The sequence below is a fragment of the Macrobrachium nipponense genome, chromosome 25, assembly GCF_015104395.2.
Source record: "Macrobrachium nipponense isolate FS-2020 chromosome 25, ASM1510439v2, whole genome shotgun sequence".
NCBI lineage: Eukaryota > Metazoa > Arthropoda > Malacostraca > Decapoda > Palaemonidae > Macrobrachium > Macrobrachium nipponense.
Genome location: NC_087214.1, coordinates 36,059,065 through 36,076,708, shown reverse-complemented (window position 1 = coordinate 36,076,708; position 17,644 = coordinate 36,059,065). Strand labels below are relative to the sequence as shown.

Below are 17,644 nucleotides of genomic sequence, written 5' to 3'. Positions count from 1 at the left end.
AAGCCACTGGTCAAAGAGAAGGTCGACCCAACTTTAACAGCAAGAATTAAAGTACGTAATACTAAATTCTGGTAGTTATTACCCGGCTTGATATCAGTTTCAGGCAATGAAGTGAGCATCCTGGCTGTGCAAACCAAGCCGTTGACAGAAATTGCTAAAATACAGTGGGGGTATTTTTGCATAAAAATGAACTAAGGCAGTGGTCTGTTATCCAGTATCATGCTTCTTAATGCAGTGACAGTATTCATGGCTGTTTAATGTGGATTCACTCATTGCCAATTTGTGAATTAAAGGGGTGTGTGTGTGTGTTTTTTCATATATTAGGTTTAGTGCTCCTCATTACATAACTATCATGAACGAGGGTTATTTATTTCGTAAATAACACCAAAAAAACCCCCCCCCAGAAATTCTTGCACTTAACAACTTTTGATATTGTAGGGGAGTGTAATACAGAGCATGATGAGCAGATTGCAGCTTCTTGAAAATGAAACGAAAGGTAGCAATTCCTCACTCAGCATTGCAAGGGAATTGTGGTCAAAACTGATAGAGAATAGACATATAGAATTTACCCACTGGGACCTGAGGTCATTCAGTGCTAAAGGGAAATTGACAGTAATAGGAAGGTGTAAAAGGAGGAAAACCTCGCATTTGTGCTATGAAACAATTGTTTGAGAGGGTGAAGAGTCAAGACTGATCATTTGAGAGCACATGAGAATTGTTTGTAACGTAGTTTGATGCATTTTCCCCCAAACAGGAGTTGGAAGAAGAAGAAGACGAGGACGAGGATGGTGGTCCGTCGGCCAATACGGGAATGGGTTCGTGGACGTCTCTCTCGGGAAGGGGAAAACGGCGGAAGGAGTCGTTCCAGCCATACACGAATCCACGTCAGCAGTTCGATGCGGATCCAGTATATATGGGCGGGAGATCGTTTGAGATGGGATACAGCGACGGGGGAAGTTCTCTCATGATGGCAGGACAGATGGGAGGCAGTGGTTACATCAGAGAGCGTGCTCAAATGGGGGCAGGGGCAGGGGCACCATTGGCAGGCAGCCTCATGGGCAACTATCCTGGCGAGGAGAGGGCTTACGAGAGAAGAGCACAACAGATGCCGCCCTCAAATTTCGACAGGTTCTACGACAACACTCCGGGCCTCTCAAACAGGATCTTCGACCGACTGGGAACCAACTACAACCAACTGGGTGAGAGGCGTGACCCTTACGAGAGGCGTGACCCTTACGAGAGGCGGGATCCATACGAGAGGCGGGATCCGTACGAGAGGCGGGATCCGTACGAGAGGCGGGATCCATACGAAAGGCGGGATCCTTACGAAAGGCGGCCCCTGGATCCGTATCGGCTCACCAGAGATGATTACGAGTACAACACGATGCCTCCTCGCCGTCCAGGAATGGACATGTTCAGGAGGGACAACAGAGGTTTTCCTTCAAGGTACTGAATGCCACCGATTGCCAGTTTGTGTCTATAAAGTTTTAGAGTTGATGCAACTCGGATGATTTTGCATCCATCCCTTCGTCTGACAGAAGAACATCATATCGATTGAGTGGAAGCCTTGTGTAAGCAGTTTCATATAAAATGTGAATGACTATAATCTTTTTACTGTAAGGAACACATATGTACACAGTCATTCCACGTCTAAGGTGTCATTACTTTTAGTTTAAACTTATATTGAACGAAGCAGTGCAGTTGCCTTAAAATAAGGATTTCCTTAAGAGGAGAAAGAGCTCTAACCTTTACACAGACCAGCTTGTGAATGTCTTGATCCCTTAGTGAGAGTTGGCCTTAGGCCTGATCTGTTGTTTTTATTTTTTTTTATTTTTATTTCTTATCTTTCTCTGACAAATAATGTACACTGTTCTTCAAGGGCTACTGATGTGATGTATCATCAGGTGACAGCCAGTGCACTTAGCAAGATTGTATTTTGACCTTCAAATAGGTCATGGTAAATTAGATGTTTTATTTTAATGCTGAAAAAAGTAATAAATGTCAGGTGTAATAGTACCGACCTTATTTTTGTCTATGTTTGACTCTAAATGCCAAGTTTTTATGTACATAACATCAACACTGTTGTACCCAATGTAAACATATTTACAAGCAAAGTAAAAACAGTTTGTATCAGTGTTGTGTCATTCCTGTAAAATCTGAGGTGTACCCGGGAGTTTCATCATCTCAAAAAGCGAGATCTAAAGAAGTAATCTTAACAAGATTCTGTATAGGTCATACAAGATTTTGCTCATGGTCATCTAATGTCAGCCCCACAACCTGACCCAGTTTGTTTGTTTGTTTGTTTGTATGGTGTTTTTACGTTGCACATTGCATGGAACCAGTGGTTATTCAGCAACGGGACTGACGGCTTTACGTGACTTCTGAACCACGTTGAGAGTGAATTTTGTTATCACCAGAAATACACATCTCTCACCTCTCACTGGAATGCCCAAGAATCGAACTCGCGGCCACCAAGGTGGCACACCAACACCATACCGACCACGCCACTGAGGTGCTGACCCAGTGAATGTAATAGATACCAGGTTCCCATGACCATCTAGCACTTCTGAATGCCCAAAGTGAAGTCACCAGAGACGCATTTACTTTCGAGATCCAACAATGTCACAAATTCTCGCTGAAGGCAAAGATTTCTTACTTACCAAAATTAGCATGTTCCTAAGCAAAGTCAGTTTTTTTTTTTTTAACCCTTAAACGCCGACTGGACATTTTATGTCGACATTTTTTGTCTCTCGGGTGCCGACTGGACGTATTTTACGTCGACATACAAAAGTTTTTTTAAAAATTCGCGGAAAAATACTTTTAGGCCTACCAGCCGAAAACTCTTGAATCACGCGCCTTGGGGGATGCTGGGAGTTCACGGATCAAGGTGTTGTTTTGTTTACAATCGTTACGCAGGCGCGCAAGCGCGAATTTCTTTCTTGCCGCACTAAAAAGTATCTGTGACACATCTCGGAAATTATTTCGTCACTTTGACATAATTTTTGTACCATTTTAAATTAGCCGTTACATGGAGTATTATATATGAAAATGTGCGCATTTTTATGTAAAATACAACAAAAAAATACTCATGATTGTAGCTTTTATCATTTTTGAGATATTTTCATATAAATAACGATAACTGCCAAAATTTCAACCTCGGTCAACTTTGACTCTACCGAAATGGTCAAAAAACGCAATTGTAAGCTAAAACTCTTATATTTTAGTAATATTCAATCATTTACCTTAATTTTGAAACTAATTGGAAGTCTCTAGCACAATATTTTGATTTATGGTGAATTTATGAAAAACTTTTTCCTTACGTCCGCGCGGTAACTCTTCCGAAAAAAATCATACATGCGATTGTGGTAATGTTTGCACCATTTTAAATTAGCCGTTACATAAAGTTTTATATATGAAAATGTGCGCAATTTCATGCACAATACAACTAAAAATAACCCATGGTTGTAGCTTTTATCAATTTTGAAATATTTTCATATAAAAAATGATAAGTGACAAATTTTCAACCTTCGGTCAACTTTGACTCTACCGAAATGGTCAAAAAACGCAATTGTAAGCTAAAACGCTTATATTTTAGTAATATTCAATCATTTACCTTCATTTTGCAACAAATTGGAAGTCTCTAGCACAATATTTCGATTTATGGTGAATTTATAAAAAAAATTACATTTTCTTTACGTCCGCGCGGTAACTTCCGAAAAAATCATACGTGCGATTGTGGTAATGTTTGCACCATTTTAAATTAGCCGTTACATAAAGTTTTATATATGAAAATGTGCGCAATTTCATGTATAATACAAAAAAAAATAGTTGAAGGTTGTAGCTTTTCTCATTTTTGAAATATTTGCATATAAATCACGATAAATAGAAAAAAAACCACGTTCGGTCAAATTTGACTCTACCGAAAATGGTCGAAACACGCAATTGTAAGATAAAACTCTTACAGTCTAGTAATATTCAATCATTTATCTTCATCGTGAAACAAATTCGAAGTCTCTAGCACAATAATTAAATTTATGGTGAATTAAAAAAAAAAAAACTTTCCTTCCCTCCGCGCGCGGATTCTCCGCCACAAATCTCCGAAATGCGTAAGTCCCATTCTCGGAATATTTGCTCCATTTCATATTAGGCATTTCATAGAGTTTTATATATGAAAATGTGCGCAATTTCATGTAGAATAAAACAAAAAATATTTGAAAGTTGTAGCTTTTCTTATTTCCGAAATAATTGCATATAAAAAAATATATATAAAAAAATTCGACATTCGGTCAACTTTAACTCGTCAGATATGGTCAAAACTGCATTTGTAAGCTAATATTCTTACAGTATAGTAATATTCAATCATTTGTCTTCATTTTGAAAGAAATTGGAAGTCTCTAGGACAATATTTATATTTATGGTGAATTTTTGAAAAAATATTTGTTTACGTCCGCGCGTTACGAATTCATGCATTATTTTGTGATAATATTTTCTCTGTGTTGCTTTTATCATTTTACAATGTGTTATATACCAAAATGATCGCAATTTAGTGTACATTAAAACGAAAAAAAAAGTAACTTGTTACCATTAACAGTTTTGCGCACAGCGCGATTTGAATACAATTATATATGAAATTTCGTTTTTGCACTATCATATATTGCATTATTTATATATGATAATGATAATTTTTTTCATTTCTGATGGTTGTATACTAAACTTCAGGCAACGACAAAAAAAGGAGCCAAAAATGAACTCTTAATCTTAAAAACTAAGCGCGCTGTGATTTTTTGAAAAAAATATTTTTTCCGCTTCCGCGCTCACTCTGAAACGTCTCCGGCACACGGGAGACATTTTTTTTTTTACCGCTTCGGCGTTTAAGGGTTAATAAAGTCTAGGTTTTTTCTCTCCACTTAATTCCTGGGAACCAGACTAAAGGCTCATCCACACGGTCAAGCTTTCCTTGACGAGCTCTGCTCGATGTGACGTCAGAGGCGGAGAAACGGCAGATAAGGTTCTGACTTCCCGCTTCTGACATCACATCTAGTAAAATTCGTGGGCAAAACTCGACCGTGTGGACGGGGCTTAAGAAGAGCTTTTGTTAGGCTCAGAGGTCTGGTTAAACTAATCTTTTATCTGATTCTATCCTGTGTCATTCCTATCTTTGAGAAGAAAATCCACGGCCCATTGCTAAAATTTTATTACGAATGGTACAAATGTTAAAAACTTATCACAGATGTTCAATACTTTTCATCTTATCAGAATCACAAAGTACTTGCAGAATGAATAACCCCATTTTTTGCATAATTGGTCCCTTATGAAACTTTAAAAACTTAACCATAGTTTGAGAAACCTAAATTTCAAAAGTTTAGAAAAATATATTTTGTAAAACAAACCCATCATTACAAAATAATCATACATATTATCATGAGTCTTGAAATGGAGAAATAAATCCACCCTGGTCTGGGTACAAATATACAGGCAGTCGCCGGTTATCAGTGGACTCGGTTAATGGTGATCCAGTTGTATGGCGCTTGTCTAGCGCCATAAAATTGGCAATTTATGGCGCCATAACATACCTAACAGAGGCACCATTAACTGGTTATCGCACCATAAATCGCTGAGTTTCGGTTAATGGTGGATTCCCCTTTACAATCTCGGCTGAAAAGGGAAATAACACAGATTCCCAAAAGCTCTCTGTAGAGATTTAGTTTTAAATAATTTGTATCCAGACATAACTGTGGATTTGTTCAACCAAACTCGCCTTTGAAAGAACTTTGACATTTCTATTAAAGCAGTTACACAAGACGTTCACTCCACGTGTTCCAGAATACCCTGTCGTATGAGATGCTGACAGTGAGCCATTAGCAGATAGTGTGTTGTGTTTTTCTGTAAGACCACTGTATCCCCTTCCTCGATTTCAAATTCTCCGTAATCCTGGAGACACCGGACCTGGAAAATAAAAACTAATTAGAAGAAACATTCACTGTAGTAAGACTGAACAAGCTTCCCAACTGCCAACAGTGACCCTACGTACAGTTGCTATATAAGTGATTGCTTACATTATCGCCTAGCATATAACCCCAAATGGGGGTATTGCTGTTGTGCATTGTAGGGATTTCGCTTAGCTTTGCAGCGTCCAGGTCCCTAGCTGCAACCCCTTTCAATCCTTTAACTTTGCCTCCTTTCATATTCTCTTCCATCTTACTCTCCACCCTCTCCTAACAACGTTTTACAGCACAACTGCTTTGAGGCTTTCCTGTTACACCTCTCAAACCTCTTTGTAGTCAATTTCCGTTATAGCGCTGAATGCCATCATGGGCCCCAGCGCTTGGCCTTTGGCCTACATACAGTGGTCTCCCCGTATTCACAGGGGATGCGTACCAGACTCCCCTCGGAAATTGCTAGAACCCACAAATAGTTGGAATTTCTATGAAAACACTTTAAAACTGCCTATTTTGTTAGCAGACTCAAGAACAATCCACTAAAAATGTCTATAGTACCTGGTTTTTTAAGAGTTTTATCATAACAATGGCATTTTATGATGAAACTGATAAAAAGAACTCAAAAATTTGTGGATGTTTCTCGTGGAAAAATACCATGAATACGCAAATTTCCTGCAAATATTGGGAGTATATGTTCCAGAGAGAAATCCGCGAATACCAAGAACACGAATAGGGGGCGTTCCACCGTACATACTACCATATTCTATTCTACTGAAGAACACAAGTTTACCTCAATGTATAAATTCTTTGGAGGCTTAATGTCTTGAGTGAGGTCTAATCCGCAACCTTCCCCAAGGGACCTCATGTAACTTGCTAGATTTTTGTTGTATTTATTAAACCACTGAATCTGAAACAAAAATAAAAAGCACCGTTTAAATTCCCATACGCAGCGAATTCAGGTGTTTTCAGTCGAGCTTTACCACAGTTATTGTTTACTGTTGTTGACATTATAAGAACATTTGTCCTCTAAATACTTACTTCCGGTTCACACAAGGTCGCTCGAATGTTGGTCGGGAGGATGCTCCCAAACTCCCATCTCATGTCACGAATTCGCTCTAATCTGTGGTACCTGGAGAGAGGAAAGTCGCTTTTATGTGGAATTTGAATTAACCCAACTGTTGTGGCAGTTCCAATACAGACACCTCCCTACTTATGAGCTTTCAGTGATCCGAACAAATGGGATTGCAAATGAAAATGTGTTCAAAGTGCTTTTGGTTTTGTGTGCCTATTCTCTGGACAGTACTACTGCATGTAAAGCATATTGTGTTTTAGGATGGAAAAACATACACCACTGTACTGACTTTATACTGTACTAGAATAGGCATAAAGAGTACAGTAACCAACATACGAACACTTCAAAATACAAACTGCCGTCCAGAATGTGACTTATTCATAAGCAAGGAGGTGTCTATACACAAATGGCATAAGTAATGAATCAAAACCAACAGATGGGATCCTAAGTGTAAAAGTACATAAGATTTCTACAGTTCTAAAGGGCAACAAAAATGAACCTGGGTCAAAAAGGTTAGACAGAGCGTCCTTTCACTACAAACGAACCCCCTTAGGCAGGGTAGTGCTGTCATTGCAGCTCATGCGGTGCAATATAGGCATTACCTAAGGTACTTTGCAGAGTGCCTCCGACCCCTAGCTGCATCCCCTTTCATCCCTTTTACTGAACCTCCTTTCATGTTCTCCTTCTTCCTCCTTACTCTCCACCCTCTCCTAACAGTTGATTCATAGAGCAACTGCTTCGAGGTTTTCCTCCTGTTATACCTTTCAAACCTTCCGCTGTCAATTTACGTTTCAGCGCTAAATGACCTTATAGGTCCCAGTGCTTGGCCTTTGGTCTGAATTCTATATTCAATTCAATTCAATCCATCACCTTCTGTTACTTCTTCCTAATTAACACCACATTCTTTGTTCCATATGAATGGGGTTCACGTTCTGATTTAATAATAATAAAAAGCCAAGTATCAACATAGCGGGAAAGAAAAAAGGATTTCTCCCCACCATCATCAGGAGAAATATAAGAAATCAGCTGACACCAAACACTGTCATGTGAGAGAGAGAGAGCACTGAATGATGCCAATAACATGTTACCCAGACAGCCAATAATGCCAACCACACCAGTTAGGGGGGGGAGGTACCTGAGCCAACACCCCACCTTCAGCCAGCAACACAGGTTAGGCCTAGGAGATCTCAACGCCTCGGCTGCAGATTTTGTCACCAACCCGGGGCACTGATCAGCGAAAACCTCCATTAACTGAAACTCGTGATTAATGGAACCAAGTTTCAGTTAATGGTGCCTCTCTTAGGTATGTCATGGCGCCAGAACTCTATTATCGGCACTTTATGGCACCGATAACCGAAACTTGGTCTGTTATGGCGACATAAATCGCCGATTTTATAGCGCTTAAAAACCGGATCGCCATTAACCAAGTCTGCCAATAACTGGGGACTACTGGTACTAATTAAAATTCAGCCTACCGTCCAACCCACCTATCGTTAACACCCTGCCTGCAATAATAATAATAATATTAATAATACTTTATTAAAAGTAATGGCTACTTCAGCAGCGTTACACTTGTAGAGATTCTTCTCTATTTTGCGAATAGCAGCTTTTTCCGTAAACAAGCTAGTAGAGTGCCTATAGAGGACATGATCAAATACAGTGTCAAAATAGGTGTATATATTTGAATTTTACAGATAAACTATGATACCATAGTCATCAAAGTCATTAACGATTCTCTCTCTCTCTCTCTCTCTCTCTTAAAGCGAGCTTTCATCTGGAGCTGCCAGACATCCTTGGGCTGGGAAGCTGAGGGTGGACTGATCGTGGTGTGGTGTCCGTCCTCCTTATATTTGGCTCACCTCCACCAGCCAATAGGAGATTAGCATGGGGCAGACCCCTTGCTGTCAACCCCAAATATAAGGAGGACGGACACCACACCAAGATCAGTCCACCCTGAGCTTCCCAGCCCGAGGATGTCTGGCAGCTCCAGACGAAAGCTCGCTTTAAGAAAGAGAGAGAGAGAGAAAATCGTTAATGACTTTGATGACTATGGTATCATAATTTATCTGTAAAATTCAAATCTATACACCTATTTTGACACTGTATTTGATCATGACCTCTATAGGCGCTCTATTAGTCTGTTTAAGTAGCACGGAAAAAGCCGCTATTCGCAAAATAGAGAAGAATCTCTACAAGTGTAACACTGCTGAAGTAGCCATTACTTTTAATAAAGTATGCCTGAGAGAGGGTCTGCTTTATAAGTATGCTAATATTAACAATAATAATAATAACACTTACAAATAGGCCAGGAGGCATCTCTTATTCCGTTCCAACGCAGCGTGTCTCAAATGGACGCCAGAGAAATACTTCACATCTCCTGCCACAGTGGCATTGCTGAAAAAAACTCAGATGCCGTTAGGTTCAACACCACAATTCCAACTCAGTAGCAACTTTAAATAAAACCTGATTGATGCATTATGCAGTTTAAAATTTATAGAAAACCTTAAGATGTATTAACCATGTTAATCATAATTATATTTCTTATTGGAGCCTTTTTCTGACAATTATAAAATTCAACATGGCTTCCAGTTCATACGTTGTGCAAAGATGATACATGTGCAGACTTACTGTTCAATATTACAAAATATCCTTAGAACATAACCAAGACTACTACCAATATTGAAGAAAATGTATGTGACTCAGTGTTAAATGTGAGGGAATTTCTTGCTTTCTCAAGCATAATTTAACGAGACACGGAAGAGCCCTAAGCACAACAATAATGCATAAAAATAATTACTGCCTCAATGACATGATGGATAAGGACTACATGCACCCTACTCCTGCCCCTGTGGCGGGGGGGGGTTAATACCGTCGGCGCACCTCGCGTGATGCACTGTAGACCTGACTTAAGAACCTTTACAGCAACCCTTAGGTGCAGCCCTTTTCATTCCTTTTGCTGTACCTCGGTTCATCTTCTTTTTCTCCCATCTTACTTTCCTCAACTGTCTCCTATCAATTTTTTTGTACTGCAACTGTGAGGTTTTCCTCCTGTTACACCTTTCAAACCTTCTTAATCTCAATTTCCCTTCGAGCGATTAATGAACTCGTAGTTCCCCCCCATAGAACTTAGCCTTTGACCTAAATTTTATTTTCCATTCCATTTCAAACTAACATTCCTCCCTTACTGTTAAACGGGAACTGGAATATAAAATTTAGGCCAAATGCAAAGCGCTGGGACCTAAAGGTCTAACGAGAGGAAAACCTTGCATTTGCACTATGAATCAATTGTTAGCAGAGGGTGGAGGAAAGTAAGATTGAAATCAGAGGTCAAGTAAATAGAATGAAAGGGGTTGTAGCTAAGGTCTGAAGGGACACCTCAAGGAACTTGAGCAATCCCCATAGTGTAGTACTGCATGAGGTGTACTGACGGCACTACAACCCTACCCTAACTTTGCAAATTTGCAATAATGGGTTTTGACATTCCTTCAACGATTAGGAAAATATTTCCACAAGGGTTGCAACAACATTAACAAGGAGCTTACACATCTTGCTGATTCTGTTCAAAGAGAACGTTCATCTCCTCCAGGACCAGTCGTATGTGGTCTTCCTGAAAAAGAGAAAAGAGAAAATCAAAATGCATTTCCAAGAACTTGCATCACATACAAAGCAAGAAAAATCAGGTGGGGTAAACAATACACAGACACCACCCTATTTACACCGAGTTGTTCCGGACAGCCGTCTGTATGTTGAATTGTTTGTGAGTTGGTTACTGTACTCTAAACACATACTTAAGTGCAGTTTAATATAATGTTTAGGTTTTTTTCATTCTAAAATACAATTCACAGTACATATAGTACTATATTTAATAGAATAGGTGATCAGGATAAATCTGAACTTCGGGTGGTAAAGGGGAGTGCTCTGAATGCAATTGTAATCTGTGATCTCATTTGTTCGTATCTGAATGTTGCTAAGTTGAATGTCTGTAAGCAGGGCAGTGTTTGTAGTTCTACCACTCCAGTACAACTGCAATTAAAAGCCTAAAACTGCAGTAGGCCATTTCAAGGACCACTATCAAAGGGATGAAGATATTGCTATGCAAAGATCTACTAGTCTCACTGGTGATTTTTTGGACAGTCATCAAAACTTTGCAACCAGGTATTTGGTTGGAGATAGGCAGATGAATGGGGAGAAATCCCCACCCATTTGCTGAAAGCCAGTGCTCTTTCTTTAGGCATCAGGTGCTATATGGGGTGGTTGAGGTAGGATTATAATTAAATATCCTGGTTTGTAGAGCTAAAAGAGAAACACAATTCACTTTGAAACTTTGGCATTTGTTCCTTGTACAGCATATAGGAAAATTATTCCTCATCTGGGATGGTAGTGTCTCCAGTGACTGGCAAACTTAATCTCTGACTGGAAAGCCACTTTCCTGGTCACAATGACAAATCTTGAGCCTCTATACGGTGAAATAATTGTGATTTTGTAATTTTTTTTCATAACTGTAGGGAGGCAACTGAAAAAGTTCGGTATTTACCAGTAGTAAAAATATGTAGGCAAGCTTTATTCTGTGTCCACTGTTATGATTTCAAATTGATTTTTCCTAGAAAAAAAATGACACTGGTTAAAATTAGGAGGCATTCTGCACACTGAGGTTGTTTAATTTTCTGTGTCAATAATTGCCTAACATTTTTGTTCAATTAAAATTACATACATTGTTGGACTACAATACATGGGTGATTTCTGACTCCTCCAAATTTTCATGACATTATCTCCCTTTTAGAAATGGCTGCCCTGTTTGCAAGCAGTGTTGTGGGAGGTGTAAAACAACTCTTTACCCATCTAGAATCAATGTAGGCTAATACCTTCCAATGATTAATGCCTAGCCTGACCTACACAATATAAACCTTCGATGCAAGCAGCAAGAGTGTTACATGGCCTGTTAATTGGCAAGATAAAATGGGCCCCCTTCTAGCTCAAGGTAAGGAATGTGTGAATGCCAGTTAAAGAGCCCAGTGTGTGGGGTGAGATGTACATCCCTCTCTAATTTTACTTTTATGAATTCTTGTGCTCCTAGTTAGGTTAAGGGTAAAACAGCAAATGCTAGAACAGGAAACAGCTCTGCATGGGGTATTACCTTGGAAATTGATTTATCCTATAGCATTTTGATTGCATATTAAGAATTTACTGTTATTTTTTGTTGCTCAACTGTAATTAACCTCAGAACTGATATTTTCTTGTATGCTGGTCATCCTGGAATGTTATTGCATACACTCAGTGTTATAGGGGAGCTTTTGGTAAAAAGTGGTTTCCTTCACCATGGGGTGGAGGTCCCCATCTAAGTAACATGGCCTACTAGGTCAGGTTAGGTTGGGGTAGATTACGTAAGTATAGGGTATATGACTGAGCAGCGACATAGCAGCCACCTCTCCCGGAACGTGGCCACTTCTCGAAAAAGCGCTTGAACTATGCCATTATTTCATAATTTAGGAGAAAACACTTACTTCCAGAGGAACATAGAGGTCACATTGTGCTGCCTGATAGGTGGTCACTATGTTGTCACTCAGCCAGTTACCCTAACTTTTTTTTATAATAGGTTTCCTTAGCCAATCTATTCTTGATCAAATGGCTCCCTTGCGCATGCATGGAACCACTCCAGGCTGGCCATTGTAACAACAACATGTCCGTTCTCTCTCCCTGTGCCACCCCTTCCCAAAGGGTCCCCGATAAGGATGTGAGGTTAATAGCAATTAACCAACAATGGACAACACCACCTCCTTCAACAGCAACACTAAAAGTAAAGGAAAATTAAATTTCCAAGGTATAACACAGTGGTGTCATTTCAGATTTTTCTGGGTGGAGTGGCGAGCGAAGCGATTGATTGATTAATTGATTTGTTAGTTCTTACTGGCATCACAACGACGAGGTTATTGACGCAGGAGAAATTTTTGGAGCTTTTTGAAGCCACATAGGGGGAAACACTGCAGTGGATCCATCGTCATTACAAGGATCAGCTTTATTCACTCTACGTATATTTAATTGGTGAGACAAGAATACAATTACATCTTTAAGCATACTATTCAAAAGATTAAAGTTTCGTCAACATAATGTGATATATGAAAGTCCCATACGAACTAAAATAAACATGTGAGGTCTTCGCAAAATATGTTTTCAATGCAGTTTTGAAATCCAATAAGGCATCAACTGCCTGAGGTGCCAATCGTAACAGCTGAGGATCCAAAATCTTTCCCAGCCTTCCCAGCACTCATTTGAACAATGTTAGTGTATATATGTAATGTTTATTGATCTTACTCAAGATTGCAGTTGTAATCAGCACAATAAAACAACATTTTGTTGCCTATATTCGTGAAAGTATGAAACTTCTTATTCCCAGGGTCATGGTTTGAACTGAAATTCATTTTTACTTTGTAATCAATGGTTTTATCCTTACTGCCATCACAACTGAAACTCCACAGTGCTTATTAGATTGTAATTATACATGTTTTGGTCTTAATTCACTCCAAATTGCACTTGAACTATTGCTGTTCCTGGTTCCTAAGCGCTCACTCCACAAACAGTTGCGGGCAGCACACTAGTACACGGTTTATGACGTGCAAAGCTATTCCCTTAATTGTTTACTTTACTATTATTTAGTTTAGCTTTACTTTATGTTGCTTCAAAATATTTATTTTCATTCATGTCTATTATCCATTTTTTGCAACCAAATTAACCCCGAAAAATTAGATACTATTTCTAAATTAGATACAATCCAATATTTCTAACCTTGTCGAACATCTGGCTGCCGAAAACCATAGCAGAGCAGACAACGGATTAGTGGATTATGACAAAAATTTTGTTTGTTTGTTTTTTACTAGCACTTTTCATTGATTTAAGTCTATATTAGTATTTTGACTTTTTTTTTTAATAACTGTATGCCAGAAATAAATGTAACCTTAAATGTTTGCATGCTATGAATGGCAAAATGTCATCGTTGCCAAATTAGTGGAGCCTCACACATATGCTTGATGCATTTACTACTAAATGTTTCCATGAATTCTAGTTGTCATAGTAATGCAATAATGATATCATTGCTCTAATATGTATATATACTACAAATAGATTTCTCTTATTTACCCAGTTTTGTGTAAGTCTTATATCCAGTTTGGAGGGTAAACACATACCAATTGGCAACACTGCTAAACAATAGTAGAGCGCGAACAACGTCATAGCTACTTTTCACAGCAAAACTGTTAATATCTGAGTCAGGAATCTAGTTACTTTTTCAACAACGAATATTTTCAAATTAATAATCATGAATGTGTAAAAACTTTATGCAATTCATGACCTTATACTGCTGTTTAACTATTTATTTAAATGATTATCTAGTGGACGCTTCTTCTTTCTACTGAAAAAATCGTAGTTTCCTTGGATGTGCCAGGTGGTTGGTGTCTATGGGTACAAGTGGTGTGCAGATTTAGCACAGGAAATGGGAAGTTGTTGACACAAGAGACTCCGCAAACATCGAGATGGCGTCAATCTTCTATACCTATTGTTCATGTTTTAAGTAAAAATTTCAAAACCGTCATGGAGGTAAGTTTGCACTGCACATGGCTAAACTTTCATTAACCTCTGTTTAATCTTAAAATACAACCTTAATTTCTAACTTTGGAGAAAATACTTACTTCGAAAGGATAGTAGAGGTCTCGAGCTGTTGCTCTCACCACCAACAACTCGTGACTGATGCCCATCTCCAGTGTCAGGACGTGTTAAAGTACTTTTTCGGAGGGTGGATCGACACGCGGTGGAAACTGGATCTGCTAGTCCAGTCAGTTGTTCCCCCTATTATTATTTCAGAGGCTAGGGGGGCAAAGCAAGAATGGGGGTGGGAAGTGTCCCCCCCAAAATAAGGTAGGGTAAAACATCACAGCAGGCCAAACAGGCCACCTACATTCAACGCTTGCCACCCTCCGAAAAAGTACATTATAACGCGTCCTGACACCGGAGATGGGCATCAGTCGCGACTTGTTGTTGGTGAGAAACGGAGCTAAAGACCTCTACTCTCCTTTCGAAGTAAGTATTTTCTCCAAAGTTAGAAATTAAGGCCAAATTTTAAGATTTAAACAGAGGGTAGTGAAAAGGGTGGCTACGGCAGTGGAAATCTCACCAAAACGCTTTAGAAATTTTTACTTACAACTAAAAATGTTTCGAAGATTGACGCCATCTTGATGTTTACGGAGTCGCTTGTGTCAACAAACTTCCCATTTCCTGTGCTAAATCTGCACACCACTTGTACCCATAGACGCTGGGGCACTTTCATCACAACAATCGTAAACCAACCTCTTACCAGCACTTATTCAAGGGGACTACGGCATTCTTTGCGGCGTTTTGCGCTCTTCAATAGTTTATCAGTGTTGTCAATTGGTATGTGTTTACCCTCCAAACTAGGTATAAGACTTACACACAACCGGGGAAATAGGGGAAATTAGCGTATCTATTTGTATTATATATACGTACATATTACAGCAATTTTATCATTACTGCATTACTATGACAACTAGAATTCATCGAAACAGTTTGTAAATGCATCGGCGTATGTGTGACGCTCCACTAGATTGGCAACGATGAGTCATTTTTCCTCACGTCGTCTGCTCGTAAGTATACATCCGAAACATTTGTAATTTTGGGGGGTTAATTTGGTTGCAAAAAAGGGATAATAGACATGAATTAAATAAACATTTTGAAGTAAAGTTAAACTAAATATTGAGTAAAGTAAACAATTAAGGGAATAAAGCTTTGCATCTCATAATCAGTGTTGTCGTCTGCTGCTCGTAACTGTGTTTGCGGAGTGAGTGCTTAGGAACCAGGAACCACAGCGTGGTTCAAGTGCACTGTGGAGTGAATTAAGACCAAAATGTGTATAATTACAATCAAATAAGCACTGTGGAGTTTCAGTTGTGATGGCAGTAAGGATAAAAACCGCCGATTACAAGGTAAGAATGAATTCAGTTCCAACCATAACCCCGGGAATAACAAGTTTCATACTTTCACTAATATAGGCAACAAAATGTTGTTTTATTGTGCTGATTACAACTGCAATCTTGAGTAAGATCAATAAACGTTACATATATATGCTAACATTGTTCAAATGAGTGCTGGGAAGGCTGGGGAAAGATGGTGGCCGTCACTGATGAGAACCGTCCATGCAAAACGTAGCCGCCATATTGGATTTCAAAACTGCCTTGAAAACATATTTTACGAAGAGCTCACATGCTTATTTTAGTTCGTATGGGGCTTTCATATATCACATTATGTTGACGAAACTTCAGTCTTTTAAATGGTATGCTTAGAGTTGCAATTGTATTCTTGTTTCACCAATTAAATATCGAGTGAATAAGACCCGTCCACCGTGATGAGGGTTGGCCTGCCGTGATGTTCTACCCTAGATCTAGGGTACTTATCCGCGGCGGCCTAGACTATGGCAGTTGCGGTTTTTCTATGCAGTTTTACCTACTGAACAAGAATTTTAAGTAATATTTATTCGGACAACTGTAATTAACCCCCCCGGGGGCCAGTACTAAACATGGCGAAATACATTGGACACCCCAATCCCTAGATGTCGTATCTGCGGTTACGCTCCTTGTAGTCCGTGCGGACTGCTTCTGTAGAAATACCCAAAATCATATTACTTCAAAGCCTAGGGTGGCAAACGTAGGTAGTCTTGGGGAGGGGGGGGGGAACTGTGCTCCCAACCAAATACCGTCCCTGAGGTAACAGTTCGTGCGGAAATCTAATGTAATTCTAATATATATATACTAAATAAACAAATAAATGAATAAATTAAGACAAAAAAATAATGATAAATAATAAAGAACTTACGTTAAAAGTGGGCATGTGTCCATCTTTGCTCCGCTCCAGTTCCCTAAGGAGCTCCAGCGCCTTATCAGCCAACATTTCCGCTTATTTCAAAGTAAACGTTCTGTAATTAATCAAATAATGATAGCAATTAACCTCCAGAGCCGATAATAACCCCGTAATTAACTCGAAATAAGAATCAAGAAGGATAATTGGGAATTATCAACATGAGTCTTTGTTTACAGTTTGGATTCCGTTTGACGTTTGTGTTTGGGGGTCGCGTTCCCTACAAAGCGCCTCCGATAAAAGGGCTTCTTTCGCCGAATTATTGCCATTTTATATAAAATTTATGCGTCTAAGTTATTTTAGTAATTATTATTTACGCAATTTTATCATTCAAATTGAATATTTTGCGTTCTTGTTTGAAAAATACGTCTAAAATAGATCGTCATCTGTTGGACGTCGTCACTGAACTGGACCAGACCGTTGGTCCAACAAGACCGGAATTCGCTGAATAATTTGCTTTTTTATTTAAAATGCTCATATTTAACTCATTTAATAGATTGTTTAAAATTTAATTTTAACCAGAATTAATATTTTGAGTTCGTATTTTAAATATGCGTTTAAATAGACGCTCGTGTAGAACTTCGTTACTGAACTGAACCGAGGAACTTTCCAAGTCGTAGACGTGACGGTCAGTCTAACACAAAGTTGAACAAGCTGAATACTTCGCATTTTTGTGTTGAATTTATGAATCTGACTCATTAAATATACTAATTTAGAT

General features: G+C 38.9%; 2 protein-coding genes across 11 annotated transcripts in view; one reads left to right on the top strand and one right to left on the bottom strand.

Moving 5' to 3' along the window:
* The window catches only part of LOC135199366 (tRNA (uracil-5-)-methyltransferase homolog A-like), a 99,041-nt gene extending 96,908 nt beyond the window's left edge, over window positions 1-2,133 (top strand). For 7 of the 9 annotated variants that reach the window (XM_064227343.1, XM_064227342.1, XM_064227340.1 and 4 more), the window contains one exon: window positions 755-2,133. In XM_064227343.1, coding sequence (XP_064083413.1) covers window positions 755-1,453 — 699 coding nt within the window. In that variant the 3' untranslated portion in view covers window positions 1,454-2,133. The remainder of the gene's footprint in view (window positions 1-754) is intronic. The other 2 variants (XR_010311057.1, XR_010311056.1) reach the window with 1 other exon arrangement.
* A 3,045-nt stretch (window positions 2,134-5,178) lies between these two features.
* LOC135199364 (DNA replication complex GINS protein PSF1-like) lies at window positions 5,179-17,573 on the bottom strand. Of its 2 annotated transcripts, XM_064227334.1 has the most exons (7): window positions 17,104-17,122; window positions 16,885-16,984; window positions 10,554-10,618; window positions 9,310-9,405; window positions 6,978-7,068; window positions 6,730-6,846; window positions 5,179-5,946 (listed from the first exon to the last, which is right to left on the bottom strand). In XM_064227334.1, the coding sequence occupies exons 2-7, from the start codon at window positions 16,957-16,959 to the stop codon at window positions 5,806-5,808; spliced, it is 585 nt and encodes a 194-aa protein (XP_064083404.1). In that variant the 5' UTR covers window positions 16,960-16,984; window positions 17,104-17,122; the 3' UTR covers window positions 5,179-5,805. The 2 variants fall into 2 exon arrangements, with proteins under 2 accessions (XP_064083404.1, XP_064083405.1); XM_064227335.1 differs by lacking the exon at window positions 9,310-9,405 and having other exon boundaries at window positions 16,885-17,573.
* Between the last annotated feature and the right edge of the window lie 71 nt (window positions 17,574-17,644).

What these genes read in the sequence shown, in the direction of transcription:
- LOC135199364 (XM_064227334.1), bottom strand. Translation starts at nt 16,959, where the DNA reads ATGTTGGCTGATAAGGCGCTGGAGCTCCTTAGGGAACTGGAGCGGAGC. An exon ending in GACACATGCCCACTTTTAAC is followed by an intron (nt 10,619 to 16,884) that starts GTAAGTTCTTTA and finishes TCTCTTTTTCAG; the next exon opens with GAAGACCACATACGACTGGT. An exon ending in CGACCTTGTGTGAACCGGAA is followed by an intron (nt 6,847 to 6,977) that starts GTAAGTATTTAG and finishes TTTTTGTTTCAG; the next exon opens with ATTCAGTGGTTTAATAAATA.